A 20489-nucleotide genomic window follows, 5' to 3' on the forward strand; every position below is an offset into this window, starting at 1 on the left:
AGCAAGCTTCTTTCCTCTTTCCACCCCAAATACCTATGCTGTGACCATGGCCTGAGATGGGAAGGGAAGTCTAGGTATTATGTTTAGACCAGGTATATGTATTCATGGAAGGAGTTAAGTGAGTAGTGAGTGAAGATTTCTGGTAAATAGAAATAATGAGGAATGTGTGATTTCCCCTAGTGATACATGGATGATACTCGCTGATAGTGCAAGGTGCTGAAGTTATAGCCAGAGAGCCCTCGTTCATTAAGTAGTAGCTTGTTCTCCACACCATGTGCCCATCAAAGCACTGGAGCACAAGCAATAAACATGTCACTAGTATTTCATTCTGTCTCAGGGGGGACCCCATGCCCTGACCCCTCTTGCAGATATGGCAGCATTGTCTGAACCATCACTGCTCTTGTTAACTATATGTGACAGGACCCAGTACTCCCTTTTAATTTTATCCTGTCAAAAGCTGCTTTAATGATAGCAAGCAGAACCCTCTGCCTATCCTGCACAGGAAGTAAGCATGCCACTAAGTTCAAGCTCCTGACTCTTTCATATCAGGTTTTCAGAGAGTTAGGACTTGTGTGCATGGGGAAATTGACAGGCAGCTATAACGGAAAATCCCTGCATAGACACACTGTTCTGAAATAAATATGACTTTATTCTGAAGTAACTACTCTGCTTCCAAAGTACTTTGGAAGCAGAGTAGTTATTCCAGGCTAAATCACTTTTATTCTGGAATAGAGTGTCTGCATGGGTGAGTTATTCTAGAAGAGTTAAATTATACTGGATTAGCAATAGCAGAATAACTATAGTATTTCAGAATAGCTGTGCTGGTAAGTTTCCTCTGGGCAGACAAGGCCTTAGCTAAGATTCTTCTCAGGTGCTTATGAATTTGCACAAGGCAGATCTATCCCCAGCACTAGGTATTCTAAAGGCTGTAGTTGAACTTTTGTCCATCTGAAGCTCCCAGGACAAACCCTGAGATTAGAAAGCTTTTGCTGCATTGTTACAATGTCAGGGTCTGCTTCCTTATAGCTAAAAATGTTCCATTTTCATTAGAGAAAACTGGCTTGTCTGCCCAGTGTAGACCAGATATCATTACTTTACAAATGAGGTCGATACGGTATTTTAGTCTAGGATGTCAAGTATCAGAGGGGTAGCTGGATCTGTAAAAAGCGACAAAGAGTCCTGTGGCACCTTATAGACTGAGGCCTTGGCTACACTCGCGGATTCACAGCGCTGCCGCGGCAGCGTTGCCGCGGCAGCGCTGTGAAGCGCGAGTGTAGTCGCGCCGCCAGCGCTGCGAGAGCTCTCTCGCAGCGTTGCAAGTACTCCACCTCTCCGAGGGGAATAGCTTGCAGCGCTGCGAGGGAGCGTGCAGCGCTGCAGGCGCTGATTACACTGGCGCTTTACAGCGCTGCACTCGCTGCGCTCAGGGGGGGTGTTTTTTCACACCCCTGAGCGCAGCAAGTGCAGCGCTGTGAATTGCCAGTGTAGCCAAGGCCTAACAGACGTATTGGAGCATAAGCTTTCGTGGGTGAATATCCACTTCATCAGATGAAGTCTAGTCTAGTCTAGGATGTGTTTGTTTAAAGACCATCTGGAAAATGTTTCTGCATTACATCCACTGATCAGGCAAACAATGTTGGTATGATATGTGTTTAAAAGAAGTTCAATTAACAGGATTTTAACCCTAGAGTAGAGGGGGGCAAAAGGACCTTTACAGGTACTCCTCATACTCCAACCTTGTGAAAATATTCTGGGAGCAGTTAATTAATAACCCACCCTTTTGTAAACTCAAAGGAATTTCAAGATGCCTAGTTCTTGCAGAGAAAAAGAAAAGATTGCAGGGCAGTGTCACAGTTAACAAAGGGCAACCACCATAACAAAAGTACTTAACAGTCAATGGGACTACTCACAGTACATAAAGTTAAGCATGTGTGTAAATCTTTGCAGGATTCGGGGCCATAGTGGGTGACTGAAAATAGCCTGGAAATAGCTTACTGAGGTTAACTGTTTACTGTGAAGACAGTTCAAATGCCCAGTACTGCAAAGACCTCATGATCTTAATTGATTCAGTCACTAGATATGCTGTGTTGCTGTAGCCATGTTGGTCCCAATGTATTAGAGAAACCAGGTGGGTGAGGTAATATCTTTTATTGGCCCAGCTTCTGTTGGTGACAGAGACAAGCTTTCGAGCTACACAGAGCTCTTCCTCAGGTCTGGGAAAGGTACTCAAGACTGTCACCAATAGTTTGATCTTGTATTTAGCTATGACACTCGAGTACCATTCCCAGACTTGAAGAAGAGCTCTGTGTAGCTCAAAAACTTGTCTCTCATCAACTGAAGTTGGTCCAGTAAAAGATGACATCACCCATCTTGTCTCAGTCAGTAGATGTCAAATAGTGGGCAACACACCTCCCTCTCTACTCCTTTATCTATTTAATTGGAGCTGAACTTATCAACCTAAATATATATACTAAATTGGAATTAATCCTGATGGAACCTGTTTCATAGCTGTACTGAAAAGTGAGTATTCTGGACATCGAGGTCATATAGAGGATAGTGTGATGGAACAATGCCATTTTTTAAAAGTGCATTTGATCTACAGTCTTTGTGTATGTTCAGTGGTTTGACTAACCATGAAAAGTACAAATGTGCAAGAGATCTAGGTTTTTAAGTTGCATAATGTAGAGGTGTCTGGTTTTTAAGCACAGGAGTAGGGTGCTTTTGAAAGGAAAGTGTAAATCTAAAATAAAAGGGAAAATTATAATCCCCAAAAGCTTCTTTTGTGCTGGTCTCGCAGTGTAATCATTTGGCATGTTCGCTTGGACCTGGACAGCCATTGCATAATTTCTGATCTCTGAAAAGAAATTGTGATTTATAACATTTTTATACATTCATGGATGAAATAAGTGTGGTAACACTTCGCAAAACCATTTGCAAACTATGTATGGGGCATTATTTTTATTAATATATATATTGTATTAAAATATGGTTTTAATGTTTAAGGTACTGATATAAAGATTTTCTGCTCTTTTTACAGATTTGCTTCCAAACAAATACATGACCATGGGGGATATGAAGACCCCCGACTTTGACGACCTTCTTGCAGCCTTTGACATCCCAGACATGGTTGATCCTAAAGCAGCTATTGAGTCTGGACATGATGAGCATGAAAACCACATAAAACAGAATGCTCATACAGATGAAGATTCTCATGTGCCATCATCATCAGATGTTGGTGTGAGCGTCATTGTGAAAAATGTACGTAATATTGATTCTTCTGAAGGAGTGGATAAGGATGGCCACCATTCCACAGGCAATGGCTTACATAATGGTTTTCTAACAGCATCTGCTCTTGAAAGTTTTGGTAAAGATGAAGGGAAGTGTCTGAAAGAGGAGGGGTCAGCCTCTGAGGCTACTCTGAAAGACTCAGCTTTCAACCAGTTTAGCCCAATCTCAAGTGCTGAAGAATTTGATGATGATGAAAAAATAGAGGTGGATGATCCTCCAGATAAAGAAGAGATGCGTGCAAATTTCAGAGCAAATGTGTTAACAGGATCAGTTTCTCAGCAGGAATATGACAAACTAAAGATGCTTGGAGGGGAAAACTTGATTAAACCTGGAATTCTAGCTTCAAGTAATGTAGATAAAAACAAAGGTGTTAAAAGAGAAACAGAAACAAACTCTGTGAATTTAAGTGTCTACGAACCATTCAAAGCCCGAAAAATAGAGGACAAATTGCTAAAAGACAATTCTGAAAACAGGGTACTTGATGGAAAACTAGGTACTGAAAAAGGTGAAACAAATCTTGCCAGCATTTCACAGTCCAAAGCAAAGTCATCAGCAAAGCTTTCTTCATGCATTGCTGCAATTGCAGCACTGAGTGCTAAAAAGGCAGCTACAGATACCAGTAACGAATTACAGTCTACTTCAAGAGAATCTTCTCCATTACCAAAAGACATGAATGAAAGTCCCCGGGCTATTGAGAAATCACCTGAATCTCAGAGTCTTATTGATGGTGCTAAAAAACCATCTATAAAACAACCCGATAGTCCCCGAAGTGTATCAAGTGAAAACAGCAGCAAAGGGTCTCCATCTTCTCCTGCAGGGTCAACGCCAGCCATTCCAAAAGTTCGCATAAAAACCATCAAGACTTCCTCTGGGGAAATCAAGAGAACAGTTACAAGGGTGTTGCCAGAAGTTGATTTGGACTCTGGTAAAAAGCCAGAGCAAACTGCTTCCATGGTAGCTTCCATGACATCTCTCCTATCCTCTCCAACTTCTGCTGCTGTTCTTTCTTCTCCTCCTAGGACACCTCTCCAGTCAGCAGTTGTCACTAATGCAGTTGCATCTGCAGAACTTGCACCAAAACAGGTCACTATTAAACCTGTGGCTACTGCCTTTCTCCCAGTTTCAGCAGTTAAAACAGCAGGATCACAAGTAATTAATCTGAAGCTTGCTAACAATACTACGGTGAAAGCCACTGTAATATCTGCTGCTTCTGTGCAAAGTGCCAGTAGTGCCATTATTAAAGCTGCTAATGCTATACAGCAGCAGACTGTTGTGGTGCCAGCATCAAGCCTTGCCAGTGCTAAACTTGTGCCAAAGACAGTCCATCTTGCCAACCTTAATCTTCTGCCTCAAGGTGCTCAAACCACCTCTGAACTCCGCCAAGTGCTAACAAAACCTCAGCAACAAATAAAGCAGGCAATAATTTCTGCAGCAGCCTCACAGCCTTCTAAAAAAGTGTCACGAGTCCAGGTGGTATCATCTCTGCAGAGTTCTGTAGTGGAAGCATTCAATAAGGTGCTGAGTAGTGTTAATCCCGTCCCAGTTTACGTCCCAAACCTCAGTCCTCCTGCCAATGCAGGTATAACATTACCAACACGTGGTTACAAGTGTTTGGAATGTGGTGATTCGTTTGCTCTCGAAAAGAGTCTGACACAGCATTATGATAGGAGGAGTGTGCGAATTGAAGTGACATGTAACCATTGTACAAAAAATTTAGTTTTCTACAATAAATGCAGTCTTCTTTCCCATGCTCGTGGACATAAGGAAAAAGGAGTTGTAATGCAGTGCTCCCATTTGATTTTAAAACCAGTCCCAGCAGATCAAATGATAGCGTCTCCTTCAAGCAATACTGCTGCATCTTCTACTCTTCAAAGCCCAATGGGAGTTGGCACACATACTGTAACCAAGATACAGTCTGGCATAACTGGAACAGTAATATCAGCCCCAGCAAGTACACCTATCATTCCAGCTATGCCTCTAGATGAAGACCCATCAAAACTCTGTAGACATAGTCTAAAGTGTTTGGAGTGCAATGAAGTTTTCCAAGATGAGACATCTCTTGCTACACATTTCCAGCAGGCTGCAGACACAAGTGGACAAGTAGAGTATCTTATGTTTAAATTCCAGTGTTTCAGCAATAAGAATAGGAGATTTGAATATGTTTTTTGCTTTCACTTAAACATTCATACCTCATTTGAGTGAAGTAATAAATGCTTGAAAAAATATTTTAAAAATAGAAAAAAAACTGCAAGCACAAAATAGTGAATGTCATTGTTTTCAGAATTGGAGTATACTTTGTTAGAAAAAATTTTACTCAGTCCAGGTCTTAAAAGTTTACATCTGTAAGGGTGGTGAGGTTTTTTAAATTAAGATTTACCAAAGTTTCTTAGAACTGTGCCCTGAGATACTGAAATTGGTAATGATATTCACTGAGAATTTGTAGTGATCCTTTTTTATGCTTTGGAATTTAAATATACAATGGAATCCACTTAATTGGCACCCTCCTTACCAGTACACTCACTTAATGGGAACGATTGTCTTATGGTTGATTGTCTCTTTGATTTGATTTCAATTTCTATTACTTGTAGTGCGTAAGTGTGCTAGGCGCTTATTTGGGTGCTACAGTGATTCTAGGCAATGAATAAATGGCACACTATTTAAATGATATGCCTGCTGTGTTTTGCGGGCCTTCTGAAAATAGGAGTGAAAAGTGGTGTTTGCTAGCATATATTTCCAGCTGTGTGCCCATTTGTTTATTTGTTACTGCTTTCTTTCTCTCTTATGGTTGCTAAAATGAGTCAAATTTATCTTAATATAGTATTTTTAAAATGTTGTGTACATTGCATACTTTAAATAAAAACTTATTAAATAAAAGTGAAATAAACCAATGCACAATGTATTCTATAAGCCTCTGATAATTGAGACCATTGCTTAATTGGCATATTTGGATTTTCCCTGGGGTGTGCCAATTAAAAAGGATTCTACTGTATTTCAAAGCATTTGGCTGGCTTTCATGTTGCAACTTCCTGTTATGTGTGAATGGAAAGCCAGTAAATACACTCAGATCGACAGAGACAGGAGTGTGGTATAACATTCTTCATCTTACGGGCAATGGCGGGGATAGACTTGCTGAGCGTTTGCACTTAGTAAGAAATCCTCTAATAGTACAGATGCAGATGGCTTCTACAAGGGCCTCCATATTACTTAAGTCTCATTGTGGGACTGTGCTCCTGGGATGTCTGTGAAGCAACACTTTGTACACATCACCTCAAGTAGCCCTGCATATAAAGGTAGATGAGTGTGGGAACACTGAATCCAGGGTTGCGTGGATTATGTGACACAGTAGCAGATGCTATTCCAGCTATTAGCTGGGATAATAGTTACAGAGGGCCTGCAGTGAAATCTCATAGCCTTACTGTGGGTTGCTATGTGCGAATTCCCACCCTTTGAATGCTGTAGAGATTCCTGCATAAAGTCTGATTACTCAGGCTTTGGGTAAAGAAGATGGAATGGTGAATTTTCACCCTTAGGTCCCACTATAATTTTTAACCAAGCGTTTAACCAGTTATTGGCATGGTTGGCTCTAAATATATTTTGTGCCCACGCGCAACATAGTTAAAACTCCGTAACTGGTCAGCTAACCCTGTCAGAGGCCTAGGCTGGCATACAGTTGGCTTTTTTGTAACTAATCCATTACTATTATTTATATCAGGGGTCGGCAACGTTCGGCACACGGCTCGCCAGGGTAAGCACCCTGGCGGGCCGGGCCAGTTTTATTTACCTGCTGACGCGGCAGGTTCGGCCGATTGCGGCCCCCACTGGCCGCGGTTCGCCGTCCCGGGCCAATGGGGGCGGCGAGAAGCCGTGGCCAGCACATCCCTCGCCCGCACCGCTTACCCTGGCGAGCCGCGTGCCGAACGTTGCCGACCCCTGATTTATATTATGGTAGTGCCTAGGAACCCCACCCAATCAAGGCCCCATTGGGCTTGGCACTGTAAAAGCAAGTAACAAAGAAGACATTCCCTGCCCCAGAGAGCTCAGAAGCTACATATCAGACAGGACATGTGGAGTGTGGGTGGGCTGGGAAGATGCGGTAAGGATAAAATGAACAGAATTGAGCAGAAAAGCATGAAAAAAAAATGCTGCTCTATCATGCTGGGTTTTTGTTGGTGGTTTTTGCCAGGGTGGGCAAAACAACCTAATCATGTTTGTATAATCGGTGTGGCTTGTGCTGTTTCCTCCCAGTTGTCCCTAAACTAGGATGTTCTTGCCTAATGTGCTGCTATTCTGTGCTGTGTGCATGTCCTTTGGACACATTTTCCTCTGCTGAGGCTTATGGGACAGCTGCCCAGATTTCCTCAGAATAAACATGAGTAGGCAGAATGAGAGGTGCAGACATTAAAATACAGTCGTGAAGGCAGAAAAGCTGCTATGGGGACGCAAACTAGACTGTATTGCATATAACTTGTGAACAACATGGCTGTCTCTAACTGGTAACAAAACCTCTTTAAAAGTTTAAGTGTTGACAAGGCCTTAGTGTCTGGCCATGTGATACTCTGTTTTCAAAGAAAAAAATCCACGCATTTTAGCTACATCAGCCTCCATTATTTCAGTAAGCCACTGCAAGGGCAGAAAGTTTTAATTTTAATTCTCTTTTTTTAAAAGGACACTGATAATAAATAGATTTTAAATGTTATAAATCTCTGTTGTTTGCAAAATCCTCTTTAAAAAACTGAATTATTTTTCCTATTTATTGTGGTCTTTTTCCTTTGTCAGACATGGTTTCAGCCTCTCTGACCACTTTTTTATATGTGTGCATTATTACATTCAGTAGTATTACAACTGAGATGGAATGCCCAACATGAAAGCAGCTTTAATGAACACGACCACTTTAGGTAACAACAGTATATCTCATTTTTCTGACAAGATATGTTTTTGTGCTCTATCATCAATCATTGTAAGCATTGTTGTGGGAATAGTGTTTGTTGCAGAAGGACATTGTGTGGGTATTTATTAATCATTTTTGAATTTTTCTCTGATTATAATATCCCTTTAGAAACTTGAAAGAGAAATATTATTTCTTTGACTTTTGTTCTTCCTTGTACCTAGCACTGGCTTATTATTGTAAAGTTGCTCAAGAATGTGGGTTGCTAGCACTGATTTGTTTTTTGGGACAGTGGGGGGTGGAGAGGAGGTCGGAAAAGGTGGATTGATTTGGGGGGATGAGGGAATTATTTGGATTTTGCAAACAAATAGAAAGCACAGTAACTCTTATTTGGGGGTTACCAATCTTCACAGTGTCCTTTTAACTACTCTTGCAATGCAGGTAGCACAAATGTTGTGTTTTGGTTTAGTCTAGATAACAATTTTTTCTTTTTAAAAATATTTCTTGGAAAGAGAAAACTATCCAAAAAACCCCACTGGCCCAACTGTTTGAACATGGAGGTCCTTCTCCATATATTATTGGAACTCTTCTGTGTTATTTTGTGAAAGATCCACACAAACCACCGCAGAAACGGACTATGTGTCTAATACTGTAGATGAATATGTGACTAAGGGCTTATCTACATGGCAGTATAGAACTATGTCAGTGCAAAGTAGGTACTTTTTAGAGCATGCCAGCAGGGCCCAGATGGCGCAATTAGAGTGCTTCACAAATTACACCCGGTTAGCGTTATTTGCCACAGTGTGTAGACAAGCCCTAACTTTACTCATGTAAGTAGTCCCATTGAACTCAATGGGCCCACTCATGTGTAAGTGCAGGATTGTGCCAGTGGGCTATATAGAGAAGATAGTGAACTTGAAGTAATAAAATGTTCAGGTAAGATAGGCTTAGAGGTATAACTGCATAGCTCTCATGGAAGCTGTGTAGCCAATACCCCTTAATATGACTTAACTGGTCTTGTGGGTTTTTATTTCTCCTCACCACCATTTTCCCCCAAGCCTCTTCCTCCTAGATCCTAAATGAAGACATGTAATGTTTGTCACACTGAGAAAAACATGTTTTGTTCTTATGTGGGTTGGAATGATAGACGTGGAAATTCAGGCCCACCTTAAGCCCAACGTAAAGTGTTAAGCAGAAGTGTTGGCTTGTAGAATTCCCTGGTAGTGTCTTCTTGTAAGCAGCTATAATTACAAATATTTTCTACACTTGTTATAGTAGCAAACTGCCTACTTTGACAACTAGTATTGCTGGAGTTTTGTGACATTCTGGAGTGTTAGTGTTGTAGACTAATTATGCAAAGTGCTTGCTGTCACTTCTGAAATTGAGGAATACTTAGTGGGATTGGTAATGGTGTATGGCTTTTCTGTGGCGTAACATCCAGGTTTTCTTTTGTAGTGCTGCAAACAAAGATACTTTGGAAGGAATATGAAAAATCCATATATTTCTATTATTGGAATAAGAAGTTTTGTTTTGCCATTTTCTTATGTAATCAAAGAATACTCCAGATTCTCCACTATTGTATTACTGCTTGTTAATACGTAGATGGCAAAAGATAAATTGTGGCAGTGGTACTGAAGCTCAATAAATGTGGTAAGAACATTTTAAATAGAGTTATGGTTAGTCAGGCTTTTGCCCTTAAGCCTGTGATGAATACAAAATTAAAACCCCACATTAGTTCTATTAGTAATGGAAGTCATAATTCAGTGTTTCAGGAATTATTTGTTGGGACAATTAAGAACAAATATTTGGCTTTTTAAAGTTTGTGTGTGTGTGTGTGTTTGTGTGTAAAATGAGGACATTTTGTGGCAAATGCTTAGAACAAGCCCATGTTCCAACATATAGGGCCATCAAGATTATAAAGTAAAGTTTAAGAGTGAGCTGCATAAAAATAAACTCCCTCATTCAGTGTAGAGTTAAAGATATTTCATGTTAACATTCTTCTTTAAAATAAAACTTTATATAATTTTTTTCTAGGTTTGCATGGGTCCTCAAAAGCATTTAGACGGAGATCCTGCATTATGAAAGGAATAAAAATGAACTTACTTTGTCTCTTGTCAGGTTTCTAAAATTAGAGAGTAGTACAAAATAGTGTCTTTAAAAAAGAATTCCTTTACAGCTGAAATACTGGCCTCATTGAAGTCAAAGGCAAAATTCCCATAAGCTTTAATGAAACCAGGATTTCACCTTAAATATTTAGGGTCTGATCCTGCAATCCTACTCAGATATGCAATCCTTACTGGAACATGCCTGTGACCCTGGTGGAGAATCACCATAATATTAATAAAAAGTATATTGCATGTTAGAATAAGCGTAACATTCTCAAACTGTTAAATTGTTTGAGGGATTACTTTGGTTCATGGTATTTACTAATATTCTTTTAAAAAACAAATAACCCCCTTAATGTTATCTTTCGCAGTAACTATTAAGGGCCTGTTCTTGCTTCTTTTGTAGTCAGTATCAAAACTCTGACTTATGTGGGAGCAGGTTTAGGCCCTAACTTTACATGGGTGCATAGACGCAATCGCCAATAACGATGAGTCAGCACCATATGTAAGCTACTTATAACTACCAAATTCAGGGTCCATTTCGGTCAATTTCACGGTCATAGGATTTTAAAAATGGTAAATTTCATGATTTCAGATATTTAAATCTGAAATTTCATGGTGGTGTAATTGTAGGGGTCCTGACCCAAAAAGAAGTTATTGGAGGGTCGCAAGGTTATTGTAGGGGGAGTTGTGGTACTGCTACACTTACTTCTGCGCTGCTGCAGGCGGTGGTGCTGCCTTCAGAGCTGGGTGGCCGGAGAGCGGCGGCTGCTGGCCTGGAGCCCAGCTCTGAAGGCAGAGCTGCCGCCAGCAGCAGCGCAGAAGTAAAGATGGCATGGTATGGTATTGCCACCCTTACTTCTGTGCTGCTGCCTTCAGAGCTGGGCCCTCGGTCAGCAGCCGCCACTCTCCAGCCACCCACCTCTGAAGGCAACAGCGCAGCATGGTATGGTATTGCCACCCTTACTTCTGTGCTGCTGCTGGCGGGGCACTGCCTTCAGAGTTGGGCACCCGGCCAACAACTGCCACTCTTTGGCTGCCCAGCTCTGAAGGCAGCACAGAAGTAAGGATGGCAATACTGCAACCCCCCTAAAATAACCTTGCAACCCCCCACAGCCCCTTTTTGGGTCAGGAACCCCAGTTTAGAAACGCAGGTCTCCCCCCGTGAAATCTGTACACAAAAGACCCTGATGTGTTTTTCATGGCTGCGAATGTGGTAGGGCCCTATTTATAACATTCTACTATTGTGTTTACAATTGCTATTTTGATTCTACTGTTATGACTATAATTGCAACATATTGTGAAGGAGCAGCTTTGGACTTTACTATTAAACACAAAATTATTCAAAGGAAAATGGTCCAGAATTGGAGGAGATGGTCATTTTCATATCATGCCTACCATTTGAGGGGGACAGCAAGAATAAACACACTCTATTGAATTATTTCATAATTACAATTTTGTTTAATCAGTAATTCGGTAAGTCTATTTGTAAGACAAATTGATAGAGGATTTTTTGTTTTGTGTTTTAGCAAAACATGCACATCTACGGGTAAAGTTTTCAAAAGTCTTATTTTCAAAAGCACCTACATCACTTAGGAGGCTTGATTTTATTTTCAAAAGTGCCTAAGTCACTCAAGAGCATAAGTCCCACTGAAAGTCATGGGGCACTTTTGAAAAATTGACCCTAAAATCCATTAGAGCAGAAATTGAACATTTTAAAAGTTGTACTTTCTCATGGACAATGACCTCCTTACTCTAATTTTTTTTAGTGAAGAAAAAATAGAAATACCAAAAAGTACCAGAAGCCCTGTACATTAGCTATCCATTATTTCTGTATATCATCGCTTGGTTTACAGTGTAGGACCTAAGAGATGTGCTGGTTTTGGTTTTTAGTTTAATTTCAGGCTTCAGCTTGGGGCTTGTAGCTTTCTGCCTTGGATCAATCACTTATTATTATTAATTTTTTTATTATTTTATTATAACCAGCTTGTTATTAAAAACAAAGTATTAAAAAGAGGAATTAGGGATCCTGTTTTGCAAAGACTTAACATCTAATATTTAATTTTAAGCATGTGAATAGTTCAGTTGAAGTCATTGGAACTGCTCATGTGCTTAAACTCAAACACTGAGCATAAATCTGTCCAGTATTGTAGCCAACTATTTAGAGATGCTTTTTTGCATGTATGTAACTAAAACCTATGTGGGCCAGATTCACAGGTACCCTTCAGCCTCTTTGTACCTCTCCAGTGATGGAAAGGAGCTGTAAACCCAATTTAAATCTGTGTTTACATCTGATTTACATCATTTGCATTCCATCACTGGAATGGCACAAAGCAGCCAGAAAGTACTAGTAATTCTGACTTGACAGGTGATCAGCATGTACTAAAGGATTTTATTTATTTTTTTAGTCTGAAAACCAAAACTAATTGCTTGAGATTGAGAAAGTGGCTACTGCACTTACAGAGACTCCTTTTCAAAGAAAAGCTTTAGAAATATTTTACATAAATGTAGTTCTTATTTACATGTGCAATATTTACAATGCATACACAATTCTCTGGTTTTGTGGGTAAATATATTTAAAACCACCTTTTTAAAGAAAAAAAATTAATTAACCTTCCCTTCCCCCACACACAATTAAGTGGCAGTTTGGATGTTACAATTAAAAAACAACATAAGCAAGGAAATCAAAAAGTAAAGACAACACTCCATATTTAAGTTTATTTTGGTGGGGTAGATTTTTCTGTGGTACTCTGAGTTAAGGGCATAAATATAGTTCACATGGACCTTTAGGCTCCTTCACAGTGCCAGAGTGGTGTGTAAAGGGAACTTTATATCAGGCCCAGAATGTCCAATTTAGAGGCCTCTGTCGTACAAAGGGATCCAGAACTAGGGCCTACATCTGAATTTGCCTGCTCTTGTTGGTTTATATCACAACCATAACACAGATTTTTTTTTTAAATGTACTATAATGTTTGACAGAAGAAAGCATATAGTTGAACCAAACCATTTGTTTTATCTATTTTGGTTTATCATTTAGAAGACTTGCAATATCTGCCAGATGCTGCTTCCTAACCAGTGCAGTTTTGCATCACACCAGAGAATTCATCAGCATAAATCTCCATATACGTGTCCTGAATGTGGAGCAATCTGCAGATCGGTCCACTTCCAGACCCACGTCACTAAGAACTGCCTACATTACACACGAAGAGTTGGTTTTCGGTCAGTATGATTACACATGTGTAACTAAAATATGTTGTACATACATATATATATATACACACACACATATATAAATGGTTTTTTTCTATGTTTTTCAAACTTAAACTAAAATAGTTTCTCTTTATTGTGAAAATTGCTTGCAAGATGCTGCCTTATTGTTTTAAAGTTGTCATGGCTACGGTACTATTTGTACTACACGTTCTGGGATAAAAATTCTTGCTGGATGTCAGCCATGCATTTGGGCTTCTGCTTATGTATGGTATTCAGTCAGAATATTACTAATTTCATCCAGCCATGAGATGTCATATTTAAGGCATACAGTTTCTAAGCTAATAAATTCAGACATGTTTTACTAATTCAGTTTCTTTAAAAAAAGACATAAGCTGACTTTTAGGTAGTCTTGGTAGAATAATCATAATCTTTTTTGTATTTACTGCTAGACAGTATGTTTAAAGCACTGATGGGTGTATTCCACTTGTCTATCAGATACAGAAGGTAACTTTGTTGAAGTCTTTCTCCCTGTCTTTTTCTCACTCTTTCTCCCCAGTTGGGGAAGTCCAGGTTCCCTCTGCTGGATTTACCACTACACTATACTTTAAACCAGTTCACATTGTCCATCAGAGAGTGCAACAGTCTGCTACTTTGGCTCTTTGTTGAGAGTCTTTAATTCCTGTGTTTCCCCATATTTTCTGCTGGGAAGCAACTGTCAGTGGGGGGACAAGGATTGGAGGAGTATCAAGGAAACCTCTAGCCTTGCACTGAGCAGCCTTGAAACTCTGTCAGTCCCTAGAATTCCACCAAAACACAGAGCAGCACCAAGACAACAGCTCAGAAGAGCCTAACTTTTCCCAGCTCCTACAGCAGGCACTTCATAGCACATAGCACTTCAGTGTAGTCTTGCAGTCAGTCTTAACTGGCTACCTAAAGATAGAGTGGTATGATTTAGAATCCCACCAGCCGATAGTACGTCTTCCCCTCAAGGAAACACAGTTCAGTTATCAGGATGGCTGAGAAGTTTTCTGTTAAGGGTACTCTGAGGGGAGGATGAAGTCTTTTTACTGCATCTAGGCAGATGTTGTGGCAGGATCTTTCTGGTTTTGGTGACCTGGGCAGGTCAGGCCAAAGATTCAACTCTTATCTGCCCCAAAGTCTCTTTTGATTATTCTCTCTCTCCTTCTTCCCCTTCTCCTGAGTAATCGGGTGCTCTGAAGAAGGGGGAGATTTCTGATGTGTCTTCCATTCCCAGCCCATTCCCTTCCTATACCTCATTCACCTGTGGGACTCAGATGCAACATCTTCCTCAGAGACACCTGGCCTCTACCCATATGGTCGTAGCAGCCAGAAGACCCCCTCATAGTCAAAATCTACTTTCCACAATGAATCAGGACAATGGTGCTAAATTATCCAGGATTTTTCTTCAAAACCATATGAGAAACTGTCTGAACCCCTCACCACAGTCTGCGTCAAAGTTCCTTTTCTCCTCTCCATCCGATGAGCGTAAAACAAAAATCCATCTTCCTCCTCATTAGAATCCTCAGAATCTCCTCATCAACACCAAACTTTCTCTTGAGGAAGGATGTATTTCCTCCTGCCTTTCCGAACAGTGTCCGATAATTTAAGGAAGCTGTTTGATGCCAGTGATCTAGACTAGTTGATTGAGCTAATTAAATTGAGGAAATTCAGCTCACTTGACTCAAGCTGGATTCTCTCAAACTGAGGGAGAAAAAGCTGCTGTAACAGTAAGTCCAGGAGTGGGGACCCGGACCTGCGGGAGACCCAGATCTTCAGCAGAGCTACTTCTGTATTCAGGCAGACATGCAGACTATAGTCAACAGTGGATGCTTATATTTGTGAATTATTTTATTTATAAGGAAAAAAACTCATTTCAAGAAAAAAAATTCTCTTGACTGTGATATCACTAGCACATTAGAAGTAGAACTAATATGGAGTTAAATGTAAAAAGATGATGATACTTAAAACTTAGTGTTGTGGAGAGGTGTGTGTCTGTAGTTAAGATGGAAGTTCGTTTTCATTTATAAGTTTCATTTGAGCCCCTCCCATCTTTAACAGATTTAAGCCAAATCACCTGAAATTTCACATATATGCTGTTATGCTGAAGTAGAGGGTTTTTTTTAGAAATTTTGAGGTATCTCAGAGACAATGTGTTTGTGAGATATGAGTGCTCAAAAATTGTGCTTTCACTTTTCAAAAAGTTTCCTAATTCTTTTGGCTTGCCATATCTGAAAAATGGCATATTGTTTCCTATATCATCATGCTATCTCTCTTCCATAAGATCACCGTATCTCTAAAAGGATATAACAGACATAGAAGGAGTTCAGAGATGGGTAACGAAAATAATTAGAGGCATGGAAAATCTTCCATAAGAAGAGAGATTTAAAAGGTAGGAACTGTTTAGTTTAGAGAAGATATGAACAGGTAGAGATATGATAGATACAAAATAATAAATGATATAGTTTAGGTAAATTGAGTGAATTTACCCTTTCTCTCTTAATATAAAAAGAAGGGGACAGTTAATGAAATTGGAAGCGAATTTAAAACCAGTAAAAGGAATTTTTTTAAATGCAATGCATAATTGGCCTGTGGAACTCATTGCCAACATTGAGGCCAGCAGATTAGTGGGTGTCAAAAGGATTGGACATTTATATGGCTAATGAGAACTTCCATAATTATAGTAGATAGAAATAAAGTTTGGAAGGGTTACAAACCTTCATGCTTCAAGCGAACTTCCAAAAGATTGGGGTTAGTAAGAAACTTTCCCTATAAGCAAGTTATTCCATAATTGTCCACTACAGGGTATTTTTGGAACTTCTTTGAAGCAGCTAGTACTGGAGAGAGGATACTGGACTAAATGGGCCACTGACTTGATCTAGTATAGAAATTCCTGTGTTCTTATATTAATTCAGTTTATGTTACTTGCTTTACTGTAGATTGAATTGTGGGAAGGTGTCAGAGACACTAAGATTTCAAAGGCATATTTTAGAAAATGTTTTCAGAATCCCAACCTGATGTTTAGAAAAGATTGTAAAGCTCCTGTGTAATCACTCTGAATTTAAGTTTACTCTTCTCTGTCCAAATATTGATTTGACTAGTACAGAGAAAAATCACTCAGTTAAGAAAACATTTTCATTAAAATTAAACCTGAATGAATATAGTAAAGTTGTTATTCTTGTTGTATTTCATTTTTGGTAACTTCTAGATTGCAATATGGTTCTTCATACAATCCCCTACTCCTGATAAAAATGTATTTTCTAGGACCTATAGGGTCTAAAAAGTTCTTATTTATAATCAACAGATGGAATAGATTCCATTGGCCATTCTGTCTATTGTTGGCATAAAACTATTATCAAATCTTGTCCTCTGGCTTTAGATCTTGCAAATTAATTATTGTTATCTTTTTTTTCTTTTTTAGGTCTATAACCATTTTGTTTCTGTTGGATCTTAATGTGTGATTTGTACTTTCCAGTATTATTGTAGCCGTGTCGGTCCCAGGAAATTAGAGAGACAAGGTGGCTGAGGTAATATCTTTTATTGGAACAATTGTCTCTCTCACCAACAAAAGTTGGTCCGGTAAAAGCTATTACCTCACCCACCTTGTCTCTGTGATTTGTACTTTGTTAACCAATCAAATCATATGATTGTATCAGACTGAATACATAACCCTCCCTCCTCCATCTGCCTAAAACCCAGTTTTGATTCCACATATTTTAGTACACTTTTGTGTTATGTTAGATTGACTCTTTTCCCCTCCTCTTACAGCTGTGTACATTGCAATGTTGTATACTCTGATGTGGCTGCACTCAAGTCTCACATTCAAGGTTCTCACTGTGAAGTCTTCTACAAATGTCCTATCTGTCCCATGGCATTTAAATCTGCACCCAGCACACATTCTCATGCCTATACACAACATCCTGGTATCAAGATAGGAGAACCAAAGTAAGAAATATTAATTTTTTGCTCTTACTCTAATGCTATATTTTAATAACCAGTGAAATTACATTCTCTTGTATTTATAATGTTAAAAGTCACATACTGGATAACCAGCAATTTATCATTCTGTTGATAATGTGTGGAGTACATGTCACATTTTCTAGTCATTTATTTGGCAATGATCAGATTTCCATGAACATAACAATAAGATTTCTTTAACCATAGCAGCATAGGAAACTTGATACAGCTGCACCCAAGCAGCTACTTGTATTCAGTCTTGCTCAGTGTTTTTTTTCCCCATTGTTAAACTAAATGATTTTAAATCAGTTGCATTTTTTTATCATGAACTAGAGTATCAGTAGTGACAGTTGAAACCATTAACGTTTTGCTGTTTTTGAAATGTGTTGAGACATTTATAATTCTAACAGAGTACTGTTTCCATCTAATGTTCTATTTGCAGGCATAAACCTACAACCTGGGGAGGAAACCATGATGGTCACTGACATTTATTTCACAACATACTATTATTCATTAATTAGTAAAATAATTGCATGTTTATGCTGTGATATAATAAAGGTATATTCATAACTTTTTACAGTGCAATAATAATATTGATAAATTGACATAATCGTGGATGACTTGATTCTGATTTAAAACTTAGAATACAATGTACAGGTGAATCAGCAAGTATTTTGCTTACAGTGATATGTCATCCATATTATAATTGCTCTGCAGGACAAAAGTGTAATATTATGGTTTTGTGGAAATGGTCTCTAAGGGCAGGTCTTCACTACAGGGGGGGGGTCGATTTAAGATACGCAAATTCAGCTACGCGAATAGCGTAGCTGAATTCGACATATCGCAGCCGACTTACCCCGCTGTAAGGACGGCAGCAAAATCGACCTCCGCGGCTTCCCGTCGACGGCGCTTACTCCCACCTCCGCTGGTGGAGTAAGAGCGTCGATTCGGGGATCGATTGTCGCGTCCCGACGAGACGCGATAATTCGATCCCCGAGAGGTCGATTTCTACCCGCCGATTCAGGTGGGTAGTGTAGACCTAGCCTAATTTAGGATGCAAACACCACAAGCCTTAAAGAAATTAGAAATTAGCATAATGTCTCTCTGACATTAGGTCCACACTTTCTCCATGTCAGCCAGCATTCAGAGGTACCAGAGAAATTGGAGTAATTTTTTACATACATCTCGTCCCTCAGTTCTTCTCTCCCAAGCTCCTCGGTATAGCTCTGCCTTTCAAACTGAACAGAAAGAGCCCTTGCTTTCCACACCTTCTAGAATGCGCAGTAGTTAATATAACTTTTCCATTTAGTGTAGCTTAATAATCATTAATATTCCTCAGCACTGTTATTGCACTTTTCTCCTTCATAATGTTTGCCTGACAAACCAGAAAAGATAAATGCTTAACATATTGCAGAGCAGATGACTCCAAAGAACTTGGTTCTTTCAGTCACTTTTGCTCGCAGGGCTGTAGATAGTCACTTTTGGCAGTCTCAGAAATGCCAGGTATTCTCAGTTCATTGGTCTCATGCTTCAGGGAAGAATTGTCTGTGGCCTAAAGTTCTCCCAGGTAGGCCATTTCATGACAAGATGTGTTTTTTCTCCAGGAGATGTTGTCCCCCATCAGTCTTTTCTACCTGGCTTGTCTTCACTACTAGCCACAACCTTTGGAGTGCTGAGCTAGGCTTGCACCTTCACAAGACGCACATGTCATCAAGAAAAAGAGAATTCCAACTGCAGTTAAGTGAGAGAGGCCCACCACTAAACATTCTCCAACCTTGCTGGTCAAGGTCAAGGCAGATGTACCTTGGTCTGTCTCTGCACGTGCCTTTTTTGATGCATAACAACTCCTCTGTTAAATGTGGAAGCATTATTTCCAGTTTACTACAAAGGGGTTTAGAGAGAGATTAAGTGATTTACCCAAGGTCTGTGGGAGAGTTAGGATTTGAGCCTTAGGATCCTGTTTTTCAGAAATACTGAGCGTAAGCTCCAGCTGAACTCAATGGAACCTACATACCGCCTAAATCCCAACCCAGTGCCTTTGCCACAAAGCTGTCCTTCCTCTACCTGCTTTCTCCATTGTTAGGTACAGGTCGGGTATTAAAATATTCAAGAATTCTGCTCTATCTCGCCGCTCTGAAACGCAGAGAGCATGACTCTATATTTCAATACTTTGCATGCTCAAAAAAAACTTCAAGGTGGCAGAGTAAAAGAACAGGGCAGCATGCATCATTATGTCGAATTTTAAGCCTTTTAAACTTGACACTGTCGTGTTTAATATTCCAAAGTATATTTTTATTCTTCAGATTGTTCAAACCTATATTGAAGCAGAATTGAAACTAATGTATGGGCTCTGACCCTGAATTCCCATGTTTCCATTGTTGCAAATTATGTTCCTTTTTAGCAAGATGGCATCTCTGACAGTAGGCTCAGAAATGCCAACATTTAATTCAGAAACTTTTAGATTGCCGTGTTGAACAGTAAGGAAACAGTTTTTTAGTTATGTGATTTTTTTATTAGTAGTAGTAGTAAAAGCCAGCGTGACAGAGTGCTGAGCAAGAACAGCTGATTCAGCACTCTGGTCACAGCAGCTCCAATCAAACAATGTAGAATGGAGCTGGTTAAACAGAGCTATGCCTAATTTGTGGTGGAGGAGAGCTGGAAGGCTAATTAAGCTATTAGGCACAGGAAGGAAGTAGCGAGAGATTGCCCTTCCCTGCTTGGTATAGAAGTTGGGGGCTCCATAGGACTGTTGAAGCAGAGCTGTATATAGTATGAAGGTATTGGGAACCCACATTGTAAATAAACTACACAAGATGTTTGACCGGCACAAGGGTCTCTGAGCAGTTTGTAAGCCAGAGCAGAAGCAGGAGCCAGAGGGCCCTCTCACAGCCAGCAAAAAAAACTAAGATCAGAAATTACAAGTGACTATTTCACATTGAAAGAGTTCAAAAGATATCTTGAATAAATCCTGATCGTATTGAGCTATATCAGATCATGTTCACAGGTTAATTCTTTTGAGCTGGCTC

General features: G+C 39.7%; 1 protein-coding gene across 4 annotated transcripts in view; it reads left to right on the forward strand.

Moving 5' to 3' along the window:
- Positions 1 to 3045: 3045 nt before the first annotated feature.
- The window catches only part of ZNF532 (zinc finger protein 532), a 38136-nt gene continuing 20692 nt past the window's right edge, over positions 3046 to 20489 (forward strand). For 2 of the 4 annotated variants that reach the window (XM_065406660.1, XM_065406662.1), the window contains exon 1: positions 3058 to 5388. In XM_065406660.1, the coding sequence (XP_065262732.1) occupies positions 3058 to 5388 (2331 nt within the window). Of the gene's footprint in view, positions 5389 to 13315; positions 13498 to 17274; positions 17452 to 20489 lie in introns of all 4 variants that reach the window. The other 2 variants (XM_065406661.1, XM_065406659.1) reach the window with 2 other exon arrangements.

This window comes from Emys orbicularis, chromosome 6, assembly GCF_028017835.1.
Source record: "Emys orbicularis isolate rEmyOrb1 chromosome 6, rEmyOrb1.hap1, whole genome shotgun sequence".
Lineage (NCBI taxonomy): Eukaryota > Metazoa > Chordata > Testudines > Emydidae > Emys > Emys orbicularis.